Source organism: Copadichromis virginalis, linkage group LG17 (assembly GCF_057382275.1).
Source record: "Copadichromis virginalis isolate Kocher_CV1m ecotype Utaka linkage group LG17, C_Virginalis_male_GT1.1, whole genome shotgun sequence".
NCBI lineage: Eukaryota > Metazoa > Chordata > Actinopteri > Cichliformes > Cichlidae > Copadichromis > Copadichromis virginalis.
Genome location: NC_140634.1, coordinates 14,338,936 through 14,355,272, shown reverse-complemented (window position 1 = coordinate 14,355,272; position 16,337 = coordinate 14,338,936). Strand labels below are relative to the sequence as shown.

Here is a 16,337-nt window from a genome sequence, read left to right as displayed (position 1 = left end):
AAAGGCAATGATAAAACCATTCCTTAAAAAGGTATCACTCCATCCATCTGTCTTAGCTAATTATTGGACAATCTCAAACCTACCTTTTATCGCAAAAATTCTTTAAAGAGAAGTTATAAAGCAGCTAACTGATCAATTACAGAAAAATGGTTGATTTGAAGAGTTTTACTCAGGTTTCAGAGCTCATCACAGCACAAAAAAAAGCATTAGTGAAGGTTACAAATGATCTTATGGCCCCAACAGTGGAGTCATCTCTGTGATTGTCATCTCAGTGTTGTGTTTGATACTGTTGATTGTAATAATTTAATACAGCGCTTAGATCAGGCCATAGGAAATGGCCTGATATCACTCCAATAGAGCACTTCGTCCTCAGACTGCAGGCTTACTTGTGGTTCCTAGGATATTTAAAGTAGAATGGGAGCAGAGCCATCAGCTTTCACCTCTTCTGTGGAACCAGCTCCCAGTTTGGATTAGTGAGACTACTTTCAAGATTACTTCCACTTCCAACCAATGTTCCCTCTAATTTTTCATGTGTCTGAGCGAACACACAAACTCCCTGAGCGGTCCCTTGAACCACTGTGAGCAACAGCAGACGTGTGCACTGTGGTCACGCCAGCATCGAATCCATCCAAGTTACATGGTTTATTAAAATAATCAAATTACAGTGGTACCGGCACATAAGGACGCTGTCATAACCTGTCAACGACATTGATTAGGTGCGTATATAAGAATGTGAATCGCATCATTGGCTGGACTATGGGATAAGGTGGCATCGTTCTAATCCCATACAGGAGCAGCCAGTCACTCACTGAATAACACTGCAAAACAGAATTGTTAACGTATTTATTTTAATTTCAGTTCAGGTTAGATTTCTTTGTGCACAACACAGATTTTCTGTGTGCAGAGCTTAGAGGGCACATTGCTTCCAACCCTAACTATATGCTTTTGATAAGCATATAGTTAGGGTTGGAAGTGGCCCTAAAGTGACCCTAAATCCTCCCTTCAATACATTGCAATGGGCCTAGGCTACTTTGGCTGCTTTGTTTACACTTTACACTTTACACAAGCTTTAAACATAAAATTGTACTTGTATTTTAATGATTTTGTCATTTTAGGGCATAAAAATAGCCCATTCCATAAGTCTGCACAGCGAGCAACATTTTAGTTGATTTCTATAAACTGTCACTTGCTGCCTGTGAATCCAAGGTTACAACAAAAACATAATATTAGAAACGTTTTTATTAGATAACTGTAAGTATTAATGGAGATGATGCAGGTGAAGGGTGCAAATGCTGGATTTGAATTAGCTGAATTCAAAGCAATGTTCTCCCACCATTGCCTGGAGTTAGAATAGTGGAGCTCAGCCACAGTGACCCTTATGGAATAAATGATGCACACAAGGTCACCAGGTATATGGTGCAAGTTTGTGTTTGTGAGAGGAGGATACAAAGTTTACACTTAAAAAAAAAAAATCTGTTTCACTATTTGAAAATGCCTGTCCGACGCTTAAGCGAGGAGAGTGTGGGTTTGAGTCGTGGGTGGATTTAGCGTTATCCAGCTGTATTAGCCTCAGTATAAAGTGGCATGTAGAGCCTGCAGGCCTGCAGCCGCGGCAAATGGCAGGATGTGAATGGAGGTTGAAGGCCAAGGCTCCAGGGAGGGCATTAGAGCTCACAATGCTATTCCTATCGAGCAGCGCCAACTCATTCCTGAAGGAAGGCTTATACAGTGAACTCTTTGATTTTCCAATTCATTATATTCTCCCACTGAAAAGCCTGGATCACCTGCACAGTTACAGAGCTGGACTTATCGGTACTGTCTGTGGAGGAGGAAATCCAGTGGGGTCCGAGAACCCACTAACACTGAGTTATTTGGTCATCAGCAGCTACCTCCGCCTCCTGATCCCTCCACGCAAAGTATACACTTTCACTCTGCATTTTTTCCTTTTTCTTTTTTTCATTTAAGCAGTGTTTTATTCAAGACTGGAAATTAGTCAAGTAAATCTTTTCTACACACAGCCTCTCACTTACTGTGCATGTTCTCTGCTGCAACTACTTATTCTGTTTAGCAACAATTTAGCAAAACAGCTGACACAACAAAAGGGCAGGCACTCAGTCAGCCAGTGATCTTAGAGCTATTTGATCAGTTCATATGAAAGTTTCATACCTTTAATTACATTCAATATAGGCACAACTCAACTCTTATAGTATGGACACCCTACAACAACAGAGCGAAAGCTCCAGCAATCAGACGACCCCGTGTGAGCAAGCACTTGGTAACAGTGAAAAGGAAAAATCTCCTTTTAATAGGAAGAAACCTTCAGCAGAACCAGTCTCAGGGAGGGAGGAATCTGCCGTGACCACTTGGTGGGTGAAGGAAGTGAGACAACACACATTGGAGAGAGCCAGAGGATTATTAATAATGATTAAATTCCAAGTGGTGTATAAACACAGAGAGGGAAGAAGACACATTCAGTACATCATGGAAATCCCCAGTTGTTTAGGTCAGTTGCAGTGTAACTACGGGGGGTTCAGGGTCACCATATTTTAAACCTAATCCTGTAAATTTCTGTCCCCTAAATCTAAACTGGGAACTGGTTCCACAGAAGACAGTAGATTCTTCTGCTAAAAAAGAAAAAAAGAAAACAGGTAAAATAACAAAAAATGTGATTCAAATTTAGTTGCTCTTGCTTGTAAGATTTCTTCCTTTTGCACTTCTGTAAGAATTTTACAGCAATGTGGAGAAGCTTCTGGGAGTGCATTAGAAAAGTTGCTTATCTAATGTACACTGTTTTCAAAGTAAACTGCAAGTTTATACATTGTTACGATCCATGATCATGTCCCATGTCTGTTTCCATGGTTCCTGCCATAAGAGTGTGTGTGGGTGTGTGCAGGTTTCCCTCCTAGGTGTGTGTGTGGTGTGCGGTAGCTGTTGAGACAGGTGGAGACTGGAGAAGTTCCAGGGATTATCGGATGGCCTCTTAACCTCCAACTCACCTCACCACTCCCCTTTTCTCCTCTGTACCCAGTAAAGAGCCAGCTGTTTACCAGCTTTGAGTGTGTGTTGCTTCAAATTCAAATTCAAATTTTATTTGTCACACACACAACCAGGTTCAAATCTTCCTTTTAGTGGCATCTAAAAAAAACAACAACATTCTTTTGTTGAGTTGGCTCACACACACACACACACACACACACACACACACACACACACACACACACACACACACACACACACACACACACACACACACACAGATAACATCAAGGAGGAAAACACTATACAGACAGAAGCAGGAGGATAAAAAGATCGCCATGACTGTTGGCAGCATTATTAATCACTTTGTTGCCCTGCCTCAACCAACGCTGATGGTTCTGCTGCAGTTCCTTGCAGTTTATATCAAGTTAGGATCCCTAACATAAGAACATTGTTTTTAGAGCATTAAAAAAACACAGCCAAGCATCTTCAAAATGTCAAATTTTGGTACAGTAGCAATTATTTAAATTAGCCAATTAAACCAAAGAAAACTAATCATTCAATTTGAGGTGAAATGGACTTACCTTGGTTATTAGGCAACAGCTGCCAGATGCCAGAGGCGCACGAGATATTGACCACCTGTCCCACCTCAGCATGATACCAGCACTGAAGGTTGTCCCAAACTGTTGGACAGCCTAACAAGGAAAGACAGTAATTACCAAACATTATAGAGTCTCAGTTAGCAGCACTAATACTTTCACAGCACAGGTGAGTAAACAGAAATATTACATATGGTCAGACCATCATCAAAACAAAAATATACTTGCTGGACAAAGACACAGTTCTTGTAGTTCTGCCTCTGCACACCATCAAATGCTTCAAGTCAAACAATTGCAATGTGACTGAAGTGCAGATTTTTAGCATTAATTCCAAAACTTTGCATTAAAAGCTTAAGAATTACAGGTTACAGATTAGAAATGACAGATTTTCGAGCTGTGTTCAAGTGCTCAAAAATTATTAGACCATTGACTAATATGCAGTTTCATGGGCAGGGAAGACCTGATCTATGAGCAGACATAAGTAGATATAACATATAAAGTTGATCAGATTGTTGAATTTTTATTTCACTTTAATTAGTAATATTAACATGTCTTCCTGAAGTCAATAACCATGTCCTTGGTTTTCAAGGTGTTGATCATTAAGAAGGACTGATCACACCACGAAACAAACTCATCCACAACAGGCCCATGGGAATCCTCTTCACCATGAAGGAGGCTTACAATGACTGTGTCATCTGCATATTTAATGAAATGCCTGTTGGCCTGTGTACTGCGACAGTCTTTAGTGTACAAAATATACAGTAGAGGAGAGAGACAACAACCTTGTGGTGAGCCAGTAGAAGAGTTCAGTTGTTTGGAAAAACAGCGGTTCACACACTGAGATCTGTCAGTTAAAAAGTCTAAAATCCAACCAACCAGTTTAAATCAAGTTTAAACTGGTTAAGAAGTTTATCAACTAAAAGATGTGGCTGGATAGTATTAAAAGCTGAAGAAAAATCGATAAATAAAAGCCGAGTATGAGCTTTAGCACCATCGAGATGGCAATAAAGGAAATTCAACAGAGTGACCACTGCATCATCAACACCTCTACGAGGCCTGTATGCAAATTGTAGTGGGTCTATAAGATTTTCTACTTGCTGCAGGATCTCCTTCCTGACAAGTTTTTCAAAGGACTTTAGGAGGCCTAAAATCATTTAATGATGTAGGTTTTGTGGTCTTAGCAACTGGAGAAATAATTGATTTTTCCCATACCTCTGGAACCTTCTGCTGCTGAAGTGATAAAAGAAAGATGTAATAAAAAAAATACTGCATAATTGCTCAGTGCATGTTCCAAGAACCTGGTCACATATACTTAAGGACCTGGACTTTTATTAGTCTTACTCATTTTAAAAAGATTTTCCACCCTTCTTTCATCAAAGAACAAAGCGGGGGGAGGGGGGCTCTGGTGCTCTCTATTAAGAAATCAAGTGTATTCCTAAAATTATAATTATCAATGAATCTCAAATTTTAAATACACTTAGTCATTGAGGGCTAGCAGGAGGGACCATGCGCTTACCTGCTGCTCCTTGGCAGGTAGCTCCATGCCCTCCTGGGTTTTAATTGCACCTTAGAACACATATGCATCAACACTACAATGAGCGGGTGGAGGGAGGTTTGGAGTCGTCTCCCACCCCCATTCTCTGCGGCCTGCTGGAGCGGGGGGGCTAGTAGGAGGAGTTGGCCGTCCGGCTGCGGTCTGGGGTGTGGGGCCTCCCTGCTGCTGCGGAGTCGGGGTGGTCTGCCTCTCCCCACCGCAGGGAAAAGGGTAACACCACCTGGGTCTGGGTGCAATTCCCCCCTCCAGGGGCAAGGGTACCTAGACCCGGTTTGTAGAGTACGCTTGGGGAGTGTGATTGTGTGTACAGCGTCTCTTTATGTCTGTCTCCACGTTGGTTGAGTGTGGAGTGAGTGCATATGAGAGCATGAGGGTGGGAATGGATGTTTGTGTCTGTGTGTGCCTGTATGTCTGTGTCTATATGTCAGGTTGGGTATCAGACGCCACCTCTCTGGGGACACCTCAGGCCCTCCAAGGTTTGGAGGCCTATCTCCACCCACCACCACTTCCCCTGCCGGTGGCGGACTCCCTCAGGTGTCGGTGTGTTGGTGGTTCTTTGTGTCTGGGGGTGGGCGTCCGGGTACACACCGGCTCACTCCTTGGCGGCCGCTTGTCGGGGCCTGGGGCCTGGGGCTCGCTCGGGCCCCTTTGGAGGTGGGGTGCCCCCGGCCTCTCGGCCTAGGGCTCGGTCACTCAGGCGCAGCTGGGGGCCGGCGGAGCTCACGGGCGCGTCACTGCAACCCCCCCTGGCTTCTGCTCCGCGGCTGCTGAGTGAGCCCTCATCTGGGACTCTCCTCAGCTCTTACTGGAACAGTGGCGCGGCTGCCCCTCTGTTGGTCTTCCATGGTCTCTTGTGTTCTGGGGGCCTCTGGATGTCTGGAGTTTTGATCTCCTCCATACCCGTTTCACACCCTGGAGGACGGGGCTGTGGCCCCCCCACACTCCCTAGCAGATCATTACATGGAGAAACCTTTGGAATGCAAGCATGCTGATCCACACAGGTATGCACACATGGGTATTCACAGACGCGGACTAAAGCTTTCTTGGCTGCTGCCTCAAAGCACACTGTGCGCTGTCTATCTTGCGTGCTGCACAATATCGTTTATTACTTAGTAAATACTGATATCTATGACTAGCTAGTTTATTGTGATGGTGCTTTGTTTTCTCTATTATTATGTTGCTCTTTGTTGTTTGCTGTCTCCTCTGTTTGTTTGTTTGTTTGTTTGTTTGTTTTTTCTCCATACAGGTGACCCAGGAGTTTTTTTTTTTTTTTTTTTTGTCTCTCTTCCCCCCCCTTCTCACCGTCTCTTCTCCCCTTGGGTTTTCTTTCTTTCTCTCCCCCTCTCTCTCTCATTCATTCCCCCTGTCCTATTTATTAAAAAAAAAAAAAAAAATGACAAAGGATGAACTGAAGCTCTGCCATCACGTAATGTCGCATACTGCTGTTTCTGATGTCATTTATAACAAAAAAAAAAAAAAAAAAAAAAAAAAAAAAAAGAAATCAAGTGTATTCCTAAAATTATAATTATCAATGAATCTCAAATAAAATCTATTCAGCTCATTGGCTAACTGAGAGTCTGAACTAAAACCAGGGAGACTTATCTTATTACAGTCACTGTAACAGTGACCAGTCATGTGTTTCATACCTGCCCAGGCAACCCTTAAGTTATTGCTACCCATCTCCGCCTCTACCTTACCCTTGTATTTTATTTTGGCTTTTTTAATTTCTGATCTGATCTCCTTCCTAATTTCTCTTACTTTCAAGATATTCCCTTCAATAAAAGCTTTTTTCCTTTCATGAATCAGCCTCATAAGGGCTTTTGAAGACCATGGTTTGTTATTAGGGAAAAATGCAAAACCTTTGAAGGGATAATCATGTCTCTGCAAAAGGAGATATAGCTGCAGACAACGTCAGTGAGTTCATTAATGTCTCTACATGATTCTGTAAACACCGACCACTCTGGTCGCACCTTTTATGGAACTGTAACATAGATCCAGAGTCTTATTGAAGCGCGTGGGACAGTTCACATACTGATAAAAACTGCTCAGTGTTTTCTTCACATCGCAGCGATTAAAGTCCCCAAGAACAATATTAGGGGCCTCAGGAGAGAGATTGTAGTGAGTCGATGACGTTGGAGATGGTGCCAGTCGCATTCTTAGGATTCGCTTTAGAATGGATGTAAACGACGGTGACGTTAATCTGTGGGAATTCCCTCGGCAGATAAAACGGCCTCAAAGACACAGAGAGGAACTCAATGTCAGGCAGACACACTTGTTTACGAACAGTAACGTTTTTACACCATTTCTGATTTATATACAAACACACCCCTCCTCCTTGAGATTTCTGGGTGGCTCCGGGGTCTCGATCCAGATGTATGGGAAACCCGAAACCCTTTAATTCCAGAGAAGAATCAAGGTCAGAATCCCTGTGAATGCCATTAGACATGTATCTCTGTAGTCCCGTAAATGTGCGACATTCAAATGCAGTTCATCCAATTTACTCCTCAGTGAGGAGTAAAGTGTATCGTATTTTCTTCCTCAATCGCTGACGTAGGCCTCCCTTCTTACCCCGCTTCCTTGCTTTGACTCTGTTAAAAACAAGAGTGCCCCTGTGGTTACCAGATAATCCAGAGCTGGAAAACACTGGAGGGTGAAAAGAGTCCAGAGACGGGCCTTTCCACCAAAGATCCAGAAGAAACTCCCGTGAGTATGTAACTGTTTGTCAGTAGCAATGACTCCAAACAACAGTCAGGATTGGCAATAAAAACATGCAAAATAAAAACCCCATCTTCGTTAAAAGAAGTTCCACAAAGCACAAGCGGATGCTGTAGGATTTCCTCATGCTCAAAAAAATAAAAACATAACTCAAGAATGAAATTAAATAAGTTAAAACACTGACACTGACAGACAGAGACAACCTGCTGGTCGCCGCAAGAGCAGCGAAAACAAACTGTGAAGTAGACTTTGTTTTCCTCACTGTCTTCCTCCCAGTTATTTTCAAGTTTTACTCTTCCCTCCATAGCTGATGTATTAAATCTTATTCAAAAATCAAAATCATCCACTTGTCAGCTCGACCCTCTTCCCACTGTATTAGTTAAAGCTTGTCTTCCCTCATTGGCTCCTCTCATAGTATTATCCACGCTTCCCTTAACACTGGAATTATTCCTCCACCCCTGAAAACTGCTTCTGTCGCTCCAATTCTCAAAAAGCCTGGTTCAGATCCCAATAACTTTGATAATCTCCACCCTATATCAAACCTCGCCTTTATTTCGAAAATCCTTGAGAAAGTTTTTGCCTTCCAGCTTCATTCATACCTCAACGACCATAATCTCTACGAACAATTTCAGTGCCCCTCCCGAAAATCTCCTGGAGCCACCATTCTCCCGAATTTCTCCCGATTTTCCACTCGGACAACAAAATTGAAAAACCATATCCCAGATTGGCTCAGGCAATTCCAGTTTCCAACAATGGCTACTACTGGTGCAGCTACTTAGTTTTAATATTACTCTTATTACTCTTTGTGGGTCACAAAATAAACTTTTAACATATTTTCAGGCGAGAATGTAGCTGTGTAAACTTCAAATATCTGAGCCGGGGAGAACAGCAAACTCCCGGCACATCGTTTTCAAACCCCCGCGGTCTTTCGCTACTCAGGTTAAACATGATATATAAGTCACTTAAATAACTTAAACATGTTATTGTTTTATGTGTTCATGACTAAATCAGTTTGGCTGAGATTAAAGTTATTAGATTAAATTAGATTAAATAAAACTTTATTAATCCCTCGGGAGGGTTGCTCCAGGGTTTTCACACAGCTGAGTAAACGTCAAACAGAGAACTGATTAAACAGAAGTCCAAGATGGTTGAGAATTTACGCCAGCGTCAGGTTATACTTTAGATCGCAAGGAGCAGACAGCAGAGTTTCACTCCACCAAGAGAGCTCATGACATAATTCTGAAGGCTAGACCGTCCAATTTCACAGTCGCTCACTTCCGGCCTACTCGGCCTTCGGAGGACCCGGCCCACTTAGACCACGAAGGCTGGGTCCTCAGGTGGACACAGCCTGTGAATTTGGACACCTCTGCTGTTTCCAGCCGGACAATAATAACGGTGACATTTAACCTATTTACCCGATAAGTAAACATTGCAAAATTCAAGTTTATTGTGTATATACGTATATGTATACCACTCCCCCCCAACAGCCCTTTTGAATGTCTCCCTAATTCTGAGGTCTCAAGGTTGGCAAGTATGTTATTTGGTCTCCCTAATAAGTCCCTCCATAAACTTCAACTTCTTCAGAATTCTGCAGCTCGGGTCATAACTCGTACTCTCTTAAGAGACCATATTACCCCAATTCTTCAACAGCCTCACTGGTTGCCCATAAAAGCCAGGATAAACTAAGATAAAATCTTAGTTCTCATGTTTAAGTTTATTCATAACCTTGCCCCTCCTTATCTCTGTGATCTGCTTCGTATCACCACAGTTTCCCGCTCTCTCAGATCTTCATCTGCCACTCATCTTGTTGTTCCTTCTGCTTGCCTTACCACTATGGTAAGCTTTCAGTCGCTCTGCTCCTCGGCTCTGGAACTCACTTCCTTCAGCCTTAAGAAATGGATTCTCTTCCCTTACTTAAGTCACAACTCAAAACCTACTTGTTTAACCTGGCTTACTCGCTTTAAAACTTGCTGTCAAATCGTGGGGGTTTTTTTGTTTGTTTTTTTAAATTTGTTGTTTGTAGTTGTATTTTGCTGGTTTCTGTATTTTAATTTATTAGAATCTATTTTAATCTACTGTTTTATTGATGTTGTTTTCTCTTTGTAAGGTGACCTTGGGTTTTAGAAAGGCGCCCTCAAATAAAATGTATTATTATTATTATTATTATTATTATCATCATCATCATCATCATCATCATCATCATTAGTAATTTTAAATACGAGTTCAAAAGAGATGCCTGTGCAAGTGAGAGGAGCCATCATTAGATTAGGAAAAACATGAACCATAAATCCATGAAAGAGAAAACATTTGGATTGGTCAACTCAAAAACTGATGTGTTCTTAAAAAGAATAAATGCCAACAGCATCAAAAAAGTGCATGATGATAGATGTATTTACATAGTAAAGAAAAAGCCTGCGAGTCATACAGTTGCATTCACAACTGGAAGTAATTCACTTGATCTTCATTAGTTTGAAACTGAAAGCTGGTTGTTTGTTGACTTTCCGGGCCCTGGTTGCCTTGGTAGCCCTTGGCAAAAACGTATTTACTACCAAGTAATATCTCAATCCATGCTGACATTGGTAATCGCTTAAGCTGTTTGCCAGGAAGTTGAGAAAACTTTATCACCAATTTGTGTCACCTGTAGCTGCCAAATGTCATTCACTATCCATAGTCTCTGGTCACCACAACACTGCAAATGTTCCCAGTAGGGTCAAAAGGTAAATCAAGAATGTTCTTGAGGAGGCAGGTGTTTCACTTTCAAAGTGTAAAATCAAGAGACACCATCCTGAATGTAAAAACAGGTTTGCAACAAGGTGCAAATTCCCTACAGCAAAATAACAGCATACTCTTCAATGGCAATGTCAGTCCTCCTTCAGCCTAGCCCAGCATGCTTTTATTAAAAGTAGTTATTAAATATAAAATTGAATGCAGAGATACCCACAAACAAGCAGCAACTTAAGGGAAAATAAAGGTTTGATAGACATCTCACAGGAGGAAATGCAGCATTTAGTAATGTCCATGTGTTCTAGGTTTCATGTAGTCAGTCACTGAATTTGGATTTTTATCCAATTATTAAAAACGATTTTATCTTTTAATATGATATTTCAAATCATGTGTGTGTTCCAATAATTTTGAGCCTCTGAAAATGTATAAGTATAAACATTTATAAAAAGCCTATAATTCCTAAACCCATCCAGCCATTCGTTCTCTTCTGCTTATCTAAGTTGGGACGCCTTCATGATTTCACTTTACACATATTATTCAATTTTTTTAAACATGAGAACATTAGTCTTTGACTAACCTAGAGTGTTACAGTGAAGGTTTTGTTTTTCAGGGCATCTTAAAGAGTAATGTGATACTTACCAGGTCTTAAAATGAGATAAATGCAATCTCAGCTGAACAATAAAGCATGACACATTTCACTCTGTCATTATTTATTTAGCAGAAGACAACACAACGTACAGAACCAGTGCGTGGAAACACTAAGCACACCGTTATTGCTCCAAGAGGAGTTAGGAGTGTAAAACAGCAGCCAGGTGCTGATAATTAAACGCACATGAGTAACTGCTCAACAGCAAGTGTGATGACCTTTATAAAAGTTGCTAATGTGGCTTCAGCTCAAACTCTACGGGTCTCAGTTAGTATGTTAAATATTTAAGTTCACGAGAGGACAATTAGAAAAAGATTAATCAAGTACGGCTTGTTGGTAAGACAAGACCAAAGTGGACATGTTTGACCATTATGCAGAGTGCCATATTTGGTGAAAACCAAACACAGCATATCTGCACAAACATCTCATAGAAACTGGCAAACATGTTGGTTGAGGAGATGTAATTTTGGGTTTGTTTTGCAGCCACAGGACCTGGACACATTTAAGTCATCAACCGTGAACTCTGTATGAAAATGATTCTATAATGGAGTGTGAGGTTGTCTACCCGACAGCTAAAACTTGGCTAGAATTTACAGTTAGTTTTTTACATTTTGATATACTTTGTTAATACAATTAACCTGAAATCACACAAAAACCATAAAAATATGAAAAGGTTAGATTTTTTTTTCTTTTACTCTGACGAACCAACCAACATGTCTAACAAATCATTTTCAAAACTTGAAATGCAAATATATATTTTAATTTTTTTAAATTTATGCACAAATTTTGAACACAACAAAGTTACATACAACTATTTATATAACAATGCAGCCAATACCTCGGATGTTTTTTGTACAATTATTTAAATTTCTTTACAGAAATGGAGACCCAGTGAAACAGGCTGCATCTTGCTGTTACATCATCTTAAAAGAGTCATTTGCTTTGGACACACCGGCGCACCTGTCAACTCCAGATACAACTATGTATAAACAAATGCTCAATGAAGCAACATTTTGAAGAAGAATGGGCCAAAATTCGCCAAAAATGATGTGATGGGGTCATAAAGTCATAGAGAAATGACTTCAAGTTACTGTCTGTGAAGGTTCTCAGTCATCCAGGTCATCGTAGTCAAAGGAGCTTGCAAAGAAAAGCGTCTGGACTTCTTTAAGTTGCTTGAAGACGTTTCACCTCTCATCCGAGAAACTTCTTCAGTTCTAAGGTCAAATGGTGGAGAGTCCCAGATATAAACCTAGTGGGAGAAACCCCCCACAGAGGGACAAAAGGACCCCCTGATGATCCTCTAATCGCCTGAGCCAAGGTGTGAAACTGGGCGTGGGTCCCAATCAGCCAGAGTTTCGGGTGTGTTCATTGTGAAACCTGGCCCCACCTTATCATGCGAATTCCTGAGGTCAGATGGCCCAGGATGTGAGTGGGCGTTAAGGCGTCTGGGAAGGGATCTCAAAACTGGATTATAGATGGCAGGGAGTTGGTGTCGTAAACCCCCGCCTCTGTTCAAAGATGGTCGCTCACAGTGGACATAGATGGCTTCTTTCACTCCTCTTTCAAACCATCTGTTCTCTCTGTCCAAAATGTGAACATTGGCATCCTCGAAAGAGTGTCCTTTATCCTTAAGATGCAGATGGACTGCTGAGTCTTGTCCTGTGGAGGTGGCTCTTCTGTGTTGTGCCATGCGCTTGTGAAGTGGCTGTTTGGTCTCTCCAATGTAGAGATCTGGGCATTCCTCGCTGCACTGTACAGCATACACCACATTGTTAAGTCTGTGTTTTGGCGTTTTGTCTTTCGGGTGAACCAGTTTTTGTCTGAGCGTGTTGCTGGGTCTGAAATACACTGGGATGTCGTGCTTGGAGAAAACTCTCCTGAGTTTTTCTGATACACCGGCTACATAGGGGATGACAATGTTGTTGCGTCTGTCCTTCTTATCCTCCCTCGCTGGTGTCTGGTCTTCTTTTCTGTGCCTCTTTGCTGACTTTAAGAACGCCCATTTAGGATAGCCGCACGTTTTGAGTGCTTCCTTTACATGTGTGTGTTCCTTCTTTTTCCCTTCAGGCTTAGAGGGAACATGTTCTGCCCGGTGGTGTAGGGTCCTAATTACTCCAAGTTTGTGTTCCAAAGGGTGATGGGAGTCAAAGAGGAGGTACTGGTCCGCAGAGGTGTGGACTCGAGTCACATGACTTGGACTCGAGTCAGACTCGAGTCATTAATTTTATGACTTTAGACTTGACTTGAAAAAATGTTGTAAGACTTGTGACTTGGACTTTTACACCAATGACCTGGGACTTGAATTGGACTTGAACCGGTTTACTTGAAAAGACTTGATATTTCACCCCAAATATAAAATTTAACATGCATATTATATAGAGATTGAAAATGTCATTCAGGGGTAGAACCACAAAGGATTCTGGGAACTCGTGGCAAGAGGTACTAGGCTTTTAATTGAAATCAGTCACACAGCGATAAAAAGAAACACAAAAATGTCAAGAAGCCGTTGTATTATTAACTGCAATAGCCGGTCACATGACAGCCACGGGAAGCCGACGGGTAAAGAGATCGGTTGTTATCGGATTACGTCGTTGAAGAGAAATTGTTCGAGCCATGTTTCCGAAGTAACAAAGAGGCGACGGATGGCCTGGATTGCAGCCATTCAAAGACCAAATATAACGTCCCAGAACACTCCAGCTCACAGGTTAGTCTGCTCCAAGCATTTCCACAAAGGTCAGTCTGCTGTTGTAGTTAACACATCATTTTCATAACATAATTGGTGATATAGGTTACAAGCAAGTCTGGCGCTGAACAGAAATTGTCGCTCCTTTGTTTATTGTGCATAAATAGTGAATTGTCCTGACACAATATTGCGTTTCGCTTCTGTTATTATGGTACATTGACAAAAACATATACTTTTATTCACAGGATAAAACAGGTTTTTTGTATCACTAATTGCCCAGTACCATTACAGCATACAGTATTATTGTCACTGCTACATTTCTGTAACGCGTACCAGAAATTATTTCCACTGCTAATTAATTACCGTTGAGCTCAAAGGTCCTATTAATAAACGGTTAACTAATGTGTATTTATGAAGACGATTTGTGAGACTGGTAAACTTATGATAGGTACGATGGTCTTTCGTTCTACACGGTGCATTTCAAGGTGTGAAGTTGGTCACACCCGATCCTCCAAGGAGCTGTTTTCTGACAGTCTCCACGGCCTCCGTTTTCTGGAGACTGTCAGAAAACGACTACAAGAAGACAGCTCCTTGGAGGACAGGACCAACTTCACACCCGATCAGATTTGCACACTGTTAGACCTCTGCCTCACCACTACATATTTCAAATACAACGAAGGCTTTTACACATGTTCCCTCTAAGCCTGAAGGGAAAAAGAAGGAACACACACATGTAAAGGAAGCACTCAAAACGTGCGGCTATCCTAAATGGGCGTTCTTAAAGTCAGCAAAGATGCACAGAAAAGAAGATCAGACACCAGCGAGGGAGGATAAGAAGGACAGACGCAACAACATTGTCATCCCCTATGTAGCCGGTGTATCAGAAAAACTCAGGAGAGTTTTCTCCAAGCACGACATCCCAGTGTATTTCAGACCCAGCAACACGCTCAGACAAAAACTGGTTCACCCGAAAGACAAAACGCCAAAACACAGACTTAACAATGTGGTGTATGCTGTACAGTGCAGCGAGGAATGCCCAGATCTCTACATTGGAGAGACCAAACAGCCACTTCACAAGCGCATGGCACAACACAGAAGAGCCACCTCCACAGGACAAGACTCAGCAGTCCATCTGCATCTTAAGGATAAAGGACACTCTTTCGAGGATGCCAATGTTCACATTTTGGACAGAGAGGACAGATGGTTTGAAAGGAGTGAAAGAAGCCATCTATGTCCACTGTGAGCGACCATCTTTGAACAGAGGCGGGGGTTTACGACACCAACTCTCTGCCATCTATAATCCAGTTTTGAGATCCCTTCCCAGACGCCTTAACGCCCACTCACATCCTGGGCCATCTGACCTCAGGAATTCGCATGATAAGGTGGGGCCAGGTTTCACAATGAACACACCCGAAACTCTGGCTGATTGGGACCCACACCCAGTTTCACACCTTGGCTCAGGCGATTAGAGGATCATCAGGGGGTCCTTTTGTCCCTCTGTGGGGGGTTACTCCCACTAGGTTCTCGGATGAGAACCTAGTGGGAGTAACTAGGTTACTTCTCGGATAAGAGGTGAAACGTCTTCAAGCAACTTAAAGAAGTCCAGACGCTTTTCTTTGCAAACTCCTTTGACTTCAAGTTACTGCTGCTAAAGTTGGCTCTGTAAGCTATTGAATCATGAGGCATACTCATACAAAAAAAATGTATGTAACATGAATGTTCCTATGTGTCACGTTTGTGCCATTCCATACAGTAAAATATTGTATGTCCTGTTGTTACTCCTGTAGCTTTGTTTTAGAAGTTCCTTCATTAGAACATTGAGATTCTGCAGGTACTACAGGATTCAGGATTTCCCCACTATGGGAAAGTGAAAAGGCATTTCATTTGGTGTCGTCCTCAGCCCTCCTCTCTACCCACACTCTGTCTCTGCTGTTCCCCTCACTTGCCTGATGAGCTCTCCCTGCAGTCTGCATTGCTCCAAGCGAGGGAGGCATGGAGACGGTGGCAGAGTTTAAAAGAGAGCAGTAATGAGGATTCAGTCTCTCCACCACCACGTCTCATACATCAAAGCTCCTTGCTCCTGTGTCAATTAAAAGAGCTATGCAAAAAGACACCCCGCCACTCATTCATAATAAAACACAGCTCTTGGCTAGTGCTGGAAGATTGGCTGCCAAAGCAGTGATGAAGCAAACATCGGACCCCCATAACCCCCACCACACCCACCGGCTTCTGCATCACAACTATTGTCCATGAACACATTAACTTAGACTAAGCATATGCTATTTTGAAAGAAAACAGCATGTTGTTAATCTAAATTCGTTAATGACCCTCCAAGTAATGAACTGCCACAAAGAGACTAAGGACTGGTTGGTACTAATGAATGCAGTGCTTTTATTCAACTTGGCGTGTGTAACTGCACTCCATAGGCAGGATGGAACC

At 42.1% G+C, this 16,337-nt stretch overlaps 1 protein-coding gene across 1 annotated transcript in view; it reads right to left on the bottom strand.

Annotated features, from left to right (window-relative positions):
* ghrhrb (growth hormone releasing hormone receptor b) overlaps window positions 1-16,337 on the bottom strand; it is a 75,884-nt gene that overhangs the window by 27,506 nt on the left and 32,041 nt on the right. Inside the window, exon 3 of the mRNA XM_085437679.1 lies at window positions 3,561-3,671. Within this exon, the coding sequence (XP_085293805.1) occupies window positions 3,561-3,671 (111 nt within the window). The remainder of the gene's footprint in view (window positions 1-3,560; window positions 3,672-16,337) is intronic.